The 16,199-nt window shown below is 40.7% G+C and overlaps 1 protein-coding gene across 2 annotated transcripts in view; it reads left to right on the top strand.

Moving 5' to 3' along the window:
• The window catches only part of SLIT3 (slit guidance ligand 3), a 415,965-nt gene extending 401,098 nt beyond the window's left edge, over positions 1-14,867 (top strand). Inside the window, exons 33-36 of one of the 2 annotated variants that reach the window (XM_080995211.1) lie at positions 7,618-7,772; positions 8,514-8,799; positions 9,769-9,977; positions 11,681-14,867. In XM_080995211.1, the coding sequence (XP_080851337.1) occupies positions 7,618-7,772; positions 8,514-8,799; positions 9,769-9,977; positions 11,681-11,919 (889 nt within the window). In that variant the 3' untranslated portion in view covers positions 11,920-14,867. Of the gene's footprint in view, positions 1-7,617; positions 7,773-8,513; positions 8,800-9,768; positions 9,978-11,677 lie in introns of both variants that reach the window. The other variant, XM_080995210.1, reaches the window with a different exon arrangement.
• Positions 14,868-16,199: the final 1,332 nt, after the last annotated feature.

Genomic DNA, 16,199 nt, shown 5'->3' with positions numbered 1-16,199 from the left:
TAACCCTTTCCTAGATCGCTCATATGGAACACAGAGCGGGTACTGAAAATTCACTGGAACAAATTTGGGGATTCCTCCATGGATGAAAGACCTGAGGGAAAGTGTTTTCATTTGAGATATGCAAATTAGATGAAACATACTCTCAGGTACAAGAAATAACAAATCAGTTAAACTATCAACAAAGCAAATCGTATGCATTTCAAGCTGCACTCTTCAGGAATACTTAAATAGATGTATAAATAAATGCAGTGCTTGCTCCGCTGATTCTGTTAATGAATGCTACTTTTAATGTATTGATTTGGGGTTTTATGTTATATTTCTCTTTCCTTTCTAAGTAGCTTGATTATTTATTTGAATTGGAGAAAGGGATAGAAGTATTAAAATGATAACTACACATTATATTAAGTACATGATTTAACTGGACATTGTGTTTGTTTAACAAAAGCAGTTGTGATTTGGCTTAGGACTGTAGTACACAGGGAGATGAGATTTAACCCCTTTCATCCTTGCAGCATTATCCTGCAAAAATATAACCACATAACAGATTAGAATGGGTATCCCTCCAGATCATATTATTCTGTATAGATATTGTGTAATATATTATTTAAGGTATGCTTAAACAGACATGCATGCTGCTAAAATGTGAGCGTTCTTGCATATAATTTTTTGGGATGCATTAGCTTTTTGAGACATACATTGCCCTCTAGATCTCCATGCAAGTAACTGAGAAATCCTTTTTATTTGCTTGATTTCTTTTAGCTGTACTGGAAATGTTGAACCTTGGGCAGCATGTTGCCACCCAACTAATAAAGGGAAAGCAATTTCATTTCCTGGCTAGCTATCTGGTTTCTAAAGAGACAGCAGAGTGATTTTTTTTTCCAGCTTCCAGTTTCAGCTAAATATCTTCATTTTTCTGCTTTCCATTCAAAGCTGGGAACATTTTTAATTATATCCGGCACTAATCACTGTCAACAGAGTATCTCCAAGTGAATAAAGCAGGTGCATGTCTTTTCAGAAGAAGAAAAAGTTATTATAAACCACTTCTGAATTAAAAACTTCCTTTTGAATACATTTACATTTTTCCCCTTTAGTCTTAATCATTATTTCTGTATTGATCTATACTATGCAAACAAATTTAAGTCCTAGCCACTTACGCCTATTTCAATCCTGAATGTAAAAATGCCGGAAATAGTTTCTTGCAAATATTATATAGGAATGCCATTCTTCACTTATATTTGGTAACAGAAGCTGCTACCAAGTAGCTGTTCCCTATGGGTCAAATTACATATGACATTTAATCATGTGAAAGCTGTCCCTGAGGTTTATGGTTCTTTGCTGAAGTCTATGTCAGACATTCAAATGGGAAGAAGGAGTGCTTATCTCTCTCGCTTTTTCTTCTCAAAATTCCACCCACTCCTTTTTTTGCCTGGGGTGGGGAGCAATATCATATGAATAACTGACTAAGCATCATATATAATTTGAGGGGTTTTCTTTCTTTTTTTAACCGAGTAACTGACCACTGCATCAATTGAAGAGTATAAATTGGTGACTGGGGGCGGCCGCCGAGACCACATAACACCGGTCTTGAAAGACCTACATTAGCTCCCAGTATGTTTCCGAGCACAATTCAAAGTGTTGGTGTTGACCTTTAAAGCCCTAAACGGCCTTGGTCCAGTATACCTGAAGGAGCGTATCCACGCCCATTGTTCTGCCCAGATGCTGAGGTCCAGTGCCGAGGGCCTTCTGGCAGTTCCCTCATTGCGAGAAGCAAAGCTACAGGGAACCAGGCAGAGGTTGGTAGTGGCGCCCGCCCTGTGGAACGCCCTCCCATCAGATGTCAAAGATATAAACAACTACCTGACATTCAGAAGACATCTGAAGGCAGCCCTGTTCAGGGAACTTTTTAATGTGTGACATCTTAGTGTATTTTTGGTCTTTGTGGAAGCCGCCCACAGTGGCTGGGGAAACCCAGACAGATGGGCAGGGTACAAATAATAAATTATTATTATTATTATTATTATTATTATTATTAAGCATTATAGTTATTTATTGCAAGCTAGCTCAGACTAAGAATCCTAGTAACCTCTAGTCCAGAAAATAATTGCTGGGTATAGGAGACAACAGAGGGAAACTAACGTTTATGTTTGTAAGGGAGACAAGTTCATTGCATGTTGACGTCATGTTGTTCAAGACCATGTTTATTGCTTGTCTGGTGCACTTTATTGAAAGATACTAACAAGGATGGGGAACCTTTTTCAGCCCGAAGGCCACATTGCCTTCTGGGTATTGCTCTGGGGGCTACATGAGAATACACCAAGAAACCTGACCTGAAGAAACCTGGAGATTCCACCTGAACATTAGGAAGAACTTCCTGACAGTAAGAGCTGTTCGACAGTGGAATTTGCTGCCAAGGAGTGTGGTGGAGTCTCCTTCTTTGGAGGTCTTTAAGCAGAGGCTTGACAACCATATGTCAGGAGTGCTCTGATGGTGTTTCCTGCTTGGCAGGGGGTTGGACTTGATGGCCCTTGTGGTCTCTTCCAACTCTATGATTCTATGATTCTATTCTATTCTATGATTCTATGACCTTGAGCATAGATTTATTCCATTCAGCTTTCAGTTCTCAACTTGGGTTCCAGGGAGCAGAGTCTCTGCTTCTTTCTGAATACTGTATCTGTTTTAAGAAATTCCTGTTGCGGATATCAGTCCACAACAAAGGAAGGGTGAAATATGTGTGCGAATAAACCAATAACAATAACAAATAATTCCACCCTCATTCTATCATAGTCCTGGTTACCCAGTTCTGTTCTTCCATGAAAATGTCGATGAATCACAAATTTGTTTTGACACATCTGTTTAATACAATACCTCCCTGAAAACTGGAATAGGGTTGCTCGATGTGATAACTGCTGATGTCAGCTACTTTCCATACATTTTGTTTGTTTGTGTGTGTGTTGGAGGGGGGTCATTTTATAGGCAGATAGAACAACATCCTTTACAAAGGCAAATCTAATGCAACTATTTTGGAGTGTGTTTATATTTCAATGAGGTTTTTTTAAGCATATATTGTGAATTCCAGAAGAATGGTTTCAAACAAGGCAGATTCCACTTATTGTACAGCATTTTAATAGTTTTACTGGAACGTAGCCCAAAGTAAAAACTTGAGGACTGTTTCTAATTGGTTGGCAGAAAGTTGCTAAGACAAGCTTTGGCTTTATGAATCCAAACACAAAGTTGGTGCTGATCCAATTCCTATTTTAAATTCCCCCTCTTTCTCTCTCTCTCACGCACATACACATATTGCTATTTCTTATTTAATTTCTTATCAAAATAATCCTTGAAAAAGTGCTAGATGTGTTTGCAATCCTAGATCATTTACAGATGTTCGGATCTTATTACATTTTCCCTTTGACAATTGTACAGCTCAGCTTCATTCTTCTCAGTTCCTAGAAAGCTTTAAGTTTCGTGGTACTTTATCCTGCCCCAGCTCAATTTTTCTGCCAAGCTGTTTACATTTTGATTTGAGATGATCGGGTAGTTCACTGTGTAAATATGAAAGCAGCACTAGTCACCATCACCCTTTGCCTGAAATTGCCTTTCAGCAATGCTCTACTGCCACCTAGAAGTCAAATGTTAGACTGCACCTTAATTCCATACTATGCAACTTCATTTCCCAAGGCTGTGTACTTGACAAAATCACCTATGCCAACAATAGTTTTCACTGACTGTATCTGTCTGAAGACAACGAATACACTAGCATTGACAGTATTCTGATTTATGTTAGATATTGACTTCATCAGTTTGGTAGCTAATTCAACAAATTATTTGCCTTATTCGGGTAGTTGCACAACTGAAGACGAAGAGCAATGTAGTGCAAATAAATCCTTGACATAATGCACTGTTTTGAGAGAATGTTCTGAAAACCACCTGGTTGACAACTGACCTCCCATTTTAACAAAACCCTGTCACCATAGGCAATAGCCCTCTTCTCCCTTCAAGGCACAGTCAGTGTGCACTGTTGGCCCAACTGTGATGCACTGTTCAGTGTCTGTGGCTTTCTTCCCTTCATCTCTCGCCAAGCCACTGTCTCCAACTGTCTCAAACGATTGTTGACTCCCCTATAGCAGCAGCAAGCCAGGCTCTCTAGGAAGAAACATTCACATAAGCACTTATCATCTTGAAAGGGAATCCTTTCTTGGAATCCAGAGTTGTCTTTTTGAGGGTACAGCAATTGTATTTAACAAAATGCAATTTTTCAAGTGCTCCTTGGAGCATTAGTAGGATGGTCTTTAATTATACATTATCAGCTTTAAAACTCTGGGGCACAATCCAACCAGAGTCCCATTTATATCTCGCATTGGTTTATATCACATAGGCTTGACCATGCATTTAGCTTTCCCATTGAATGCAATGGAGATTACATGCTTAACTTGGACTGGATTGTGCCCTTATCGTCCACCCTTTTTCAATAAAGTTTAAGTAAATGCTGTTTCACATTGATTGGCAGACCACCACAATGCTTCATCACAAATTGCTTTTGAATCTCACTTTCTCAGTTTTAAAAAAAACGTTTTCCATGTGGCAGGCAGGTGCTACTGCCTGGTAATGTTAAAGCTGTGGACAGAGGCCATGATTGCAGCTATGATACATTCACACTAATAGTTTCCTGCTTGTTTGTAATGGTCAGTGTCCCTCTGGTGGGTAGGCATCATCCATCACTAGTGGTGGTTGAATGTTTTGTTACCTCTACAATATCAAAAATCATTTATAGAATCTCAGTGGCAATAGCAGTAAAAGCTATGCACTTCAGAATAGCTACTGCTAACCCTTGAGTCAGAAATTGCTGATCATTTCCTTTTTAAATGCAGCATATTTCTTTATTTGATGAAGTGTGTACTTCAGAATAGTAGTAAACAGTAAAATGAGGAGCAGTCCGTTGTTTAATCCACACTGAAGGATGATGAGAAGTAAAATGCTTTGCTGAGAGTGTTTGTCTTCAAATACATGTTATGTATTGCCACATTTTCAGTAATAATAATAATAATAATTCGTACCCCACCCATCTGACTGGGTTACCCCAACAGCTTAATTTGTGTAAATGGTAATGGTAAAGGACCTCTGAACAATTAAGTCCAGTCAACGGCGACTTTGGGATGCGGCACTGATCTTCTTTCAGGCCGAGGGAGCTGGCGTTTGTCTACAGACAGCTTTCTGGGTCATGTGGCCAGCATGACTAAATCACTTCTGGCACAACGGAGCACCGTGTCAAAAGCCAGAGCGCATGGAAAGGCCGTTTACCTTCCAGGTGCAGTGGTACCTATTTATCTACTCGCACTGGTATGCTTTGGAACTGCTAGGTTGGAATGAGGTGGGACAGAGTAACGTGAGCTTAGCCTGTTGTGCAGATTCAAACTGCCAACCTTGCGATCAGGAAGCCCAACAGGCTCAGTGGTTTAGACCACAGCGCCACCTGTGTCCCCATTTGTGTAGTTTTTATAGTCAGGGCATCCAGGTCAGTTTGGACTTCTAGACCGGGTCCTAGATTTCTGATTGTTGGAAGTTTTGGGTGAAAACATTTTTGTTATTGGTTATGATATCCTCATCCATTAAATTGCTAGACAGAGAGTACAAAGATTTTTTTTTAAAAAAAAGACTGGCTATGACGACAGACTTAAAGTGTAATTAAAGACAGGACACACTGGAGGCAAATGAAGCAAGGGAAAGGGACTTTTCATCTTGTCAGAATTCTGTTACTAAAATTTAGAAATATGAACCCAATTAGGGCTAAAAAGATTTTTGAAATGGAAAACGATTTAAAAATTAAAAATTTTAATAATGTTAACAGTTGAAATATTCTTCCATTTTTTACAAGTAAAAAACTTTCTTATGTGCTCTACCAAGACATATGGGCCTCTATATAATCCTGTTAATCAGAGCATTTAAAACTTAATCTCAAAAGGCCATATGCTGCAGAGGACCCAGTGATTTATGTCTGTGCACTCTGGCCTGAAATAAAAACCAGCAGTGCTAAATACTGTAGTGTTATCTTCTGACAAATGACTGCGGTTTTGACTTCTTCAGATAAGAGGGCTGAGTTGGGAGAAGGGAGACTGTTGCTGTATACATTTATTCTACCTCAAAAGTTCAAAGGTCATTAATTATGCTGCCTCAGCTCAAAGAAGCAGCTCCTCCCATCACAAGAATTTGAGTGGCTGTGTTTATACCACCACATGGAAGTCCCAGTTCACACACCTGACAGTACCAGCTGGTTCATATGCTCATGCAATAGTTGTGCGTGTGAAGCCCAAGATGTTTTGAGAGTCAACGGGTCTTTTCCTGATCTGGCCTATGTAATAGCCCCAGTGAGAAGAATCAAATGTTATTTTTCACCCTATCACATCAGAACTATCAGCACATCCCGCTGAGTTTTCAGCTGGAGTCCATTTCTCTCTGGCAAGCTTGACAGTAAGCTTTCATAAGTGCTGCTATTACCATTACCACATGGCTTAGATCAGGCATAGGCAAACTCGGCCCTCCAGGTGTTTTGGGATTACAACTCCCATCATCCCTAGCTAACAGGACCAGTGGTGAGGGATCATGGGAGTTGTAGCCCCAAGACATCTGGAGGGCCGAGTTTGCCTATGCCTGGCTTAGACTATTCTCCCAAATCCAGTCAGCTCCAGTGCTGCTGACTCTTACTCCAGACCAAGTAGCTAGTTCCTGGCTACTCTACACATGTAATCAGAAATCAGTACAGTGGTGCCTCGCAAGACGAAATTAATCCGTTCCGCGAGTCTCTTCGTCTTGCGGTTTTTTCGTCTTGCGAAGCACAGCTATTAGCGGCTTAGCGGCTATTAGCGGCTTAGCGGCTATTAACGGCTTAGCGGCTTTAAGAAAAAGGAAGCAAACTCGCAAGAATTCGCAAGACGTTTCGTCTTGCGAAGCAAGCCCATAGGGAAATTCGTCTTGCGGAACAACTCAAAAAACGGAAAACTCTTTCATCTATCGAGTTTTTCGTCTTGCAAGGCATTTGTCTTGCGGGACACCACTTTACCATTAAGATAATTGTGTGTTCATAGGATAATTGTGTTCATATGTTAGCTTAGGTTTCTAATCCTGGCTACAGAATAGAACATGAAAAACATGGTCACCATGATTCTCAATAACAAAGGGTGTAAATCGGGTGCAGTTCCTTGATAAGAACTTCTCACAGTTTTAAAACAAGATATTAGCAGTGGGGTAGGGATTGGATTGGCCCATTGTAATGGTTTAGCCCTCCCCATGTCATTTTCCTGATACCGTATTTTTCGCTCTATAAGACGCACTTTTCCCCTCCAAAAAAGTAAGGGGAAATGTGTGTGCGTCTTATGGAACGAATGCAGGCTCCATGGCTTCAGGGATAGCCGCCCGAAGCCTCCGGAGCGCAGAGGGAGATTGTTAGAGGATCACTGTGCCTCAGTTTGCATATTGTTTTGGAAAGTGCAGATTTGATAGATTCAGCTTTAAATGTGTACTGAATCAAATTTCTTCTCCGACTATAGTAGAAGCCTGAATATTATAGTTAAACACCTTCCTAATTTCCACTTTTTTTCTCTTCCCCCCCGCCCCTCACTCTTTCAGTGTGGAAACAGTAAATGATGGGCAGTTTCATAGTGTGGAGTTGGTAATGTTGAACCAAACACTGAATTTGGTTGTGGATAAAGGAGCTCCCAAGAGTCTTGGCAAAATGCAGAAACAGCCTGTAGTTGACGAAGATACTCCACTCTACATTGGAGGTAAGTTCAGTTTTTGACAGTTTGTTACTTAGAATCAAACCAGATGTAACAATGGAAGAGCCACAATTGCATATATTTTTTTCTAAATGATAGATGCAACTGAAGGGAACAGTTTGAATCAGGGCTGAAGTGCTGGGGGGAATTATTTTTCCAGTTCAAATTACCTTGCCAGAACAGGTATTTTTCCCATAAGGAAAAGTATAGTTCCAGGGGGACAATTCAGATTTGGAAAATGGCAGAGGCAAAAGGGTTAAAACTCCTTCTTTGTGCCACAGTCCCTATCCTAATCAACCTTTCACCCCAACTGGCAGCTTCCTTTATCTTTTTTTTTTTTTAAAAAAAAGAAATAAATAAATGCAAAAATCTGTTCCTGGGGGTACTTGTCTAATATCCCTTGGGAGGGAGCTCCACAAGCTGAGCTGAGCACTGTTTTGAACCTGGGCCACAGTGTCCAAACCTATTAGTTTAACCATTGTAATTTGTTTTGTTTGTACATAAGGTATTTATGTATATTTGAAAATCCAGTATGACTTATACTTTGGAATTAGATACAAAACAATCATGCTTAAGAAATGATGGAACAGGAGAGGCGTAAACCGGAATATAATGTACATTGCAAACTACTACTATTCACTTACCTAATTCCCCAGTGTGACCATCCCATTTCATTGACACATATTTCTCAGAATACCTTGAAGATGCTGAAGTATTCCCTAAAGTGTTTTGCTATGTTCCTTGCAGGCATCCCTACATCCACAGGGCTTTCTTCGCTGCGGCAGGGCACAGAGAGGACAACCAGCGGTTTCCACGGGTGTATTCATGATGTCCGCATTAATAATGAACTGCAAGATTTCAAAGATCTACCACATCAGTCAGTAGGGGTCCTTCCTGGTTGCAAGTCCTGTAACATTTGCAAACATGGCATCTGTCGCTCTATTGAGAAGACAAGTGTTGTCTGCGAGTGTCATCCAGGCTGGACTGGATCACTCTGTGACCAAGAAGTTAAAGATCCCTGCCACAACAGCAAGTAAGGGTGCTTCCAGACTTTTGCTATTTTCAGGTGGGATTCAATCACATATAAGCAAATCCAGGTTGCGTAATTAAGGTTGATTTAGCACTATTTCGCAACAAACCTCCTAAAATAGGATTTTTTTGCAATAGGGAAAGGAGCAGGGAGATGCACTAAGAAAACATTTTCCTCTCATGTAAAAATCAGAATGAATGCTGAATAAATATCTGACATTGTCTGGTCTCTAGACAATGCATACAAACCAGGGGAAATGATTGATAAATAGGTTGCCTGGAAGTAACCTAAGTTTTCCTCTGTGTTGAATGGAAAACAGGGCAGGGGAATGGGATATTTATGCACCAGTCAACAAACATGCTGAGAAAATGTGTGGGAGCCTGCGCCTGTCTCCCCCTCCCACCCCACAATGGTATGTTTTATGGAGAGCGAGTTAAATTTCAGATTATTTCTCATCTGTATATTTAGAACTGTGGATTTAAAATATGAGTCACAAAAACAACTACCGTTCTTTCTGGTTTCTAAATCTCCATAGAATCTCCTTGTGCTTGCTGTGGACTAAGTGCTACTCATACATGCATGTTTTTCGCAACCAGCTCACAATGCCAGCTCATATTTTTCCCATTTAATCTGGATTAATCCTTTCCATGAAAAATCCAGTAAGTTAAAAAAAATAAGAATGCCAAAGACTCATTTGTGATATCAAGCCTCATCTGTAAGCCACAGAATCTACACTTTGGGGATGTTGACATTTATTGTACAGCATTTATCTGAGGCTTTTATGCACCACTTTTCACCATCTGATGATGGTGCAGTTTCTATATAGAAAAGCATCACAGAATAAAACATCAAAACTTACAATTAAACCGTTCATAAAAATCAACCTACGATTTCATTCCATTTCTGGAAGCTCTTTGTTCAGCTTGTGGTAGACACAAATTAGCTTTCTCTCTTTTTCTTCTTTCCTCCAAGATGCCTCCATGGTAAATGCATAGCCACCACCTCTGCTTACACATGTAAGTGTGTAGAAGGTTACATGGGCATGTATTGCGACAGAAAGAACGATTCCTCCAACGCCTGTAGAGGTCTGAAATGTAGCCATGGGCAGTGTAAGATCTCAGCACATGGGGAGCCTTCTTGTGAATGTGATCCAAATTACAGTGGAGAGCGCTGTGATAGAGGTTGGTATAATTGCAAATTGTGTGCTATTGTGCTTTGCCCTTACCTGTTTTGTTCATTAACAAATGAGTATAAGTGAAAAGAGTTCTGCAGATTTTCCTCTATTCCAGAGTCGATTACCATGTTAATACTGTATTTCACATAGTAAGATCGCAAACTTTAAAAAAAGATGAAACACGTCTTGGGTGGTTTGACTGATAGCAACTTTCTTTCTAGGGTCCACTTAGCACCAACACTAGGATCCGTTTCTTTCATACATTTAAATGTATGAACATATGATCAAATAGCAGGCACATGAAGAATCTGTGGGAGTGTTCTCATCTCTCCCAGCCAACCTATGCCACTCAGTGCATCTCCAAGCTATCACTGTCTTGAAAGCTCTGGAAGGCCAGAGGTTATCTGCTCCTGGTCGATACTGACTGCCAGCACCTCTCCATGGTTTCAGATAGGGGCCTTTCCCAGGCCTACCTGGAGTAGGGATGCTAGGAATTAAATCTGGGAACTTTTGCATGGACACTATGTGGACTACCATTGATCTATGACTCCTCCCTAAACATGTGTCCAATCACTGAGAAGAAAACATATTATCAACTCATGACTAGGATGGGCGGTCTGCAAAGTTCATCAGCAAATTCTTTTTCTCAGTTTGTTGCAATTTGGTAAAGATTTTAATGAAGAAAATAATTTACTGTAGCTAGGAAATAAACAGGAAGAACCTCCGGCATGCAGCTAGTAGTAGCTTTCTACCTAAAAGATAGCAACATAGCTCTCCTACATGCCTTCTGTCCCAAAGAACTAGTTGGATAAGTCCCAATAATGCCAATAAGTACACATGGTTCAATGCATGATTAATCCAACTAAAATAGTCATCTGGTCTCTTAAAATATAGGAGCTAAAGTTAAGATAGTCCTGCACAGAAAAAGGGAAGAGGCACTGATACAAAACCCACCCACCTATGGGATATGAGATGGGGTATGATTCTGGTTCTTCTGTGCTAGCAGCTTCTATGCAGGGCAGGAAATGGGTGGTATGTTCAGAAGACCTCCCACCCCCCAAGTACTGTTGCTTACCTGTATGAGATACTTGGTTCTTATATCCCGCGTCACAGCAATGAACCTGAGATTTCTGTTGGGTACTTTTATCTGGACCCACAGTTCCCTGGTGGATAATGTACACATGGACACAAGTATTTAGGTTTATGGGTTCAAATAGGCCACAACTTGATCCCGCGAAGGGCGAGAGAGGAGCGCTCCCTGGCCACGCTGTGGTTTAAATTACCTGCAGCCACGCCTCCCGCCAGTGCTGATTGGTCAGCAGGGCCACCCCTGGGTGGTGCCCTGCCCAGTGACGCAGCCCAGGTGGCAGCAAGTGGGGCATCAATCTCCACCCCCCGCCGGATCACTGCAGGGGGCTGCAACGCTACCCACCAGAAAAGGCGAATGGACTTGCTGCATATTGGGCTGTGATTTGATGCAGAATCCCATCTTCTACTGTGTCAATGTGTAGAATTCAAAGCAGTGTTGTGGAAGCTGCTGTCATAGATATATAGAACCAGCATATCTTTGAAATATTCTGGTATTAAGTGCACTTTGTAGCAATCTGATCTCGGCATAAGCCAAGGATAGGGTTGTGGTTTGGATTCATGTTCTGGATGTTCAAACAAATGATAAGATTTCTGAAAGCATGTGTTTGTTTGTTCTAGCAGAGAATCAGTGCCAAGGAGAGATTATCCGCGAATTCATTCGGAAGCAACAAGGTTCGATTGCATGCGTCTCCCTGGTCAAAGTGCCTCGTGTGGAATGTCATGGCACTTGTGGGAATGATCAGTGCTGCATTGCCCTCAGGAGCAAAAGGCGGAAATATGGCTTCCAGTGTGTGGATGGCTCCTCCTTCACAGAAGAGCTAGAGAGGCATGTGGAATGTGGCTGCGCAAAGTGTTTATAAACAGCTGATCCACCTCTTTGCCCCTTTGTATCGACTCAGATGTGCTATCAAAAACAGGACCTATTTACTTTTAAGTGAAGAAGAGAATATTAAGTATATTGTAAAATAAGCAAAAAATAGAAGTTATTTTTATTATGAAAAGTGACTATTTTCATCTTTTATTATATAAAGTATCTGACCGTTTTGGGTATATGTATCATATAGTGAGTTATTTTTACTATGGATTTTTTTTTACAGTTGTAAAAAAGAAAATTGGGGAAAAATTATTCCAAACCTAAACACAGGGAATAATAACAGAGTATAGTTGATAAGCTTTGCACGATGGCCAGACGTGAAGGTAATAAAGAGAATGCCGCAGAAATCACAAAACAAGTCTTTGAAAGGTTCTGGATAGATACACATCTAAGAGCTATAGCTCTCAGGCCCCCTTCCTATCCAGGCATGCTCGGTTAATAGCCCTTTCGGTTGATTATGGAAATGTTGGTTGTGTTTATCACTATTGTGGATCTGCTTGACTCCATTGCCAAAAAAAAAAAAGCACACCACAATGTTGCCGTGGCTTGAGCCTTACGCACAGATATTATGCACATATTAATGCAATGGTGATAGTAACATGGTGTTTTGTCTTCTATGTATGAATAATTCCCCCACTGTTGTTTTTGTAATTTGTAGCATGGCCACTCTTGCAAAAGCAAAATGAAATGAAGGCTTTTTTTAAAAAAAGTAACAGATGAAAAGTAAGCACTGTGTAACACCTCATCAACAGTAGACGAGATAATCCTGGTACTTGGCACAGCCTTCCCTGGCCATCCAGCACATGGAACAGCAATACCTTGACTCCCATTCTGCATGCGCAGACTATTGCACATTCCTACGCAAGGGAAGGGCCATAAGGAAATCTCCTGTGGAGGTGACACCCTCTACCTCCAGATGACTTTATGTTTTAGTTTGCAATGCAAAAGATGCACTGAAAGATGCCTTACCAGACTATGACAATCCTTTTTTTTTCATCCCCACATCCTTACTATAGGAGTATTTCACTTACTCCAAGGGTTTTGCCACAGTGCCAATTAAGTAAACACAAATCTGTTGTTCATGGCAGTTGGTTTCTGCACATGCTGAATATAAAACTACAAAGTAATGCAGATGACAAATCCTTCTTTAGATTCGAGTCTATCCTACGTAGCCTGAAACATCCTCATGGCAGCTGATTCATACAGCAGTGTGTGGAATGTCTCAACATGTAGATTGCATCCATAGCACTGCCAGACATTTTAATGGGCTAGCAGTGGCCCACATGGGAAGTCACTCTACATGTTACGACTGCCATGTGGAGCAGCCACTGTAAGGAGGCTCTTTGACACAGTTTTCACAAGGCAGTCATAACACAGAGACCAGTCTTTGTAAAGGGAAATGTTAACAGAACAAGACAAAGTCCTATTTGTTGACCACCTTAAATGCCTTTGACATTTTGTATACCCACGTCTGGCTTATTTTCTCAAGTCCTTCCCCCCCCCTTCCTTGCTTGGATGTGTAGTAAGAACAGCCTGTAATTCCAAGGAATCCTTGATGAGACAAAGTGGAATATTCAAAAGTGCCTGAGAGAGCTAGTACTCCACGTTCCAGTTTGATCCTGAAATCCTGGCAAGATCCCCTGAACTTGGTATCAAGTCTCTTCACAGCAAAGGATATCCATATTTATCGGGAACAATGTTTGTCTTTAAAAACAACCATGGGAGTGAATCCCACTAATGACCAGTGCAGCCTCTCCAAACAGAACAGATTTGTATCATGCTACAAGCATTTTACCCCTTTTTCAGATTTCAGGAGTCTGAAAATGCTTAAGAGTCTTTATTATAATTACAGTCTTCTGAAAGCCACAATAGTTTGTTCAGATTTCCTTATGGATTCTCAGGATAATTTCAGACAGGAGGGAAATGACTGATACAATAGTTGCCTTTCAGAATAAATAGTAGTGCATGGAGCCTGCAATCAGTGAAACGTAAAACAATCACTAGTTACTTTGCCAAGAACTGATTGAAATAATACAGTTCAGGAGCTGGTGGGGGAGAAAAGGCCGCTATGGAGAGTGGGGGTTGTAATTTTGAGCACAATATGTGATGCTAGAAGCAGCTGGAATTTATAATGTAGAAATGTACCACAATCTGCAGAGACCAAAAGTTTGCAAAAGCAAATGCAACAACACTCTCTTGTGTGAACAAGACTTTGGCACAAGTATCCTTTTCTTAATGATTTATTCTTTTTCATGGCATCTGTTATACAAGAAGCTATTGCCTCTCTGTTGCTGAGAATGAAAATCCAGCCAGAATAGCCCATTCATAGAGTTGTAATGCTACCAAAGGCTATACACTGCCAAGAAGAAAGTGGGGAAATAATTGTATTAAGATTTAACAAAGTAAAGAAAGGAGGTACGATTTTCATAAGTGTCTTCTTTAAGTACACAAGGTAAAAAAGCCATCAGTGTTTTGTGAAATAATTTCAAGAATGTTTCCAAAATTGACAGGCTGAGGAAGAACTAGCTACAGTAGAGTGAGGCTGGCAGTGTTCCATCAGTACATATTTGGACTATGTGGTGATTTAGAAGAAAGGACACTTTATTTGTTTTCTACCAGTGGCAGTTTATACTGTGCTGTGTTTCAGCTGATATGATATGGAATCTTTTGTTTTGTTTCTAAGTGCCAAAAGGTCTATGAAGTTAGTTTTAAAAGTGTTAATTAGATCTCTTTAAACTGCCTAAATGACGGTACGTTTTGGCTATTGTAAATGGAACACAGTAGCTTACTTTAAAAAAAATTAATATAAAGAAAGATGCTAACCCTATAAAAATTGTACATTGGCAATGTGGGTTGCTATGAATTTTGTGTATTTTACTAGATTGTCCTATTGTGATGTATTAAATTTAAGTAAATTGTTGGGTTATGGACAAATGTACCTTGTTCTGTGTTGCTATGCAAGTTATTTTTCTATCCATTAGGTGCACATTTTCATCAGTACTTGCTTTAATTGAGTGAGCGCCTCTGGTAGTTGCCCATCTAGCTACACAGTTCACGGAATTCATTGTAGCACATCCAGTAGTGGACAAAGCATATGTGGATGAATGTATGGAAGAAGGTGTTGCTTAATATACACAGGTCCCAAACCATTTAGAGCAGGGGTAGGCAACCTAAGGCCCATGGGCCACAAGCGGCCCACAGGGGTTGTTTAACTGGCCCCCGAACCGAGCCACTCGCTGCGCTAAACCGGCACAACGCAGTGTGGGGACTCACTTCTGTGGCGCTGAAAATCATGTCTGCACAGACGCAGATACTGGAATCGTGGGCGCTTGCACAATCTGACCCACAGAGGGATCTCTGCTGGAGTGAACCAGCCCAGGCGAGGGAAACCTTGCTGACCCCTGATTTAGAGCTTTAAGGGTAACACAAGCATCTTGGGTTGAACCTGGAAACAACCTGGCAGCCCGTGCAAATTTAACAAGGCAGGCATGATTTGATCACTTAAATCAATATGAAGTAAATAAATAGGTAGAAATAAGACTCCAGCTACAAAACAGAGTGCACAAAGATGACTTGAAGCCCCTTGCATCACGCTTGAAAGAAAGCATATAAAACTGAGTCAGCCTTGGACATCTGCCCCAACCCAAACAAAGCTTCTCCTTGCCAAAGTAATCAAAATGAGTGTTTCAAGTGTGCTTCTGACTTACTAGCTTACTTAAAAACAACAAGAAGCTGAAACTTCCTTACATACAAAGGGTGCCTACCAGTCATGGCTACTGTATTTCCTGTACGCATTCTCCCTCTATCTGTTGTTAAATAAATAGGCAATAGAGAAAGATGCATACTAAATAGTCTCTTTATGCATTGAAACAAAAAGGCTTTCACCTAATGCTTCTCTTCTTTCCAACTCTAAATATCACATTAAAATGTTAGGGGCCAATACTGATTCTATGAAGGTTGTAAACCATTGGTATGGCCTCAAACTGGAGGGAGTGGCGATATATGGTGATGGCTGAAGACCAATAATGTTTTCCTCCAAATTGACCAGAAAAGCAGGCATATGACATTCAGTTACAGAGTCCAGACTCATAGACCCATGTCACAGTGCATGAGACAGGCTGAGTGACAACGTATCTAGTTTTGCTAACCCAGAAGTACCTCAGGTTACAGTACAGTGGTACCTCGGGTTACATACGCTTCAGGTTACATACGCTTCAGGTTACAGACTCCGCTAACCCAGAAATAGTACCTCGGGTTAAGAACTTT

This window comes from Podarcis pityusensis (genome assembly GCF_964106645.2).
Source record: "Podarcis pityusensis genome assembly, chromosome: 2".
Classification (NCBI taxonomy): Eukaryota; Metazoa; Chordata; class Lepidosauria; order Squamata; family Lacertidae; genus Podarcis; species Podarcis pityusensis.
This window is presented reverse-complemented; position numbering and strand designations above follow the sequence as displayed.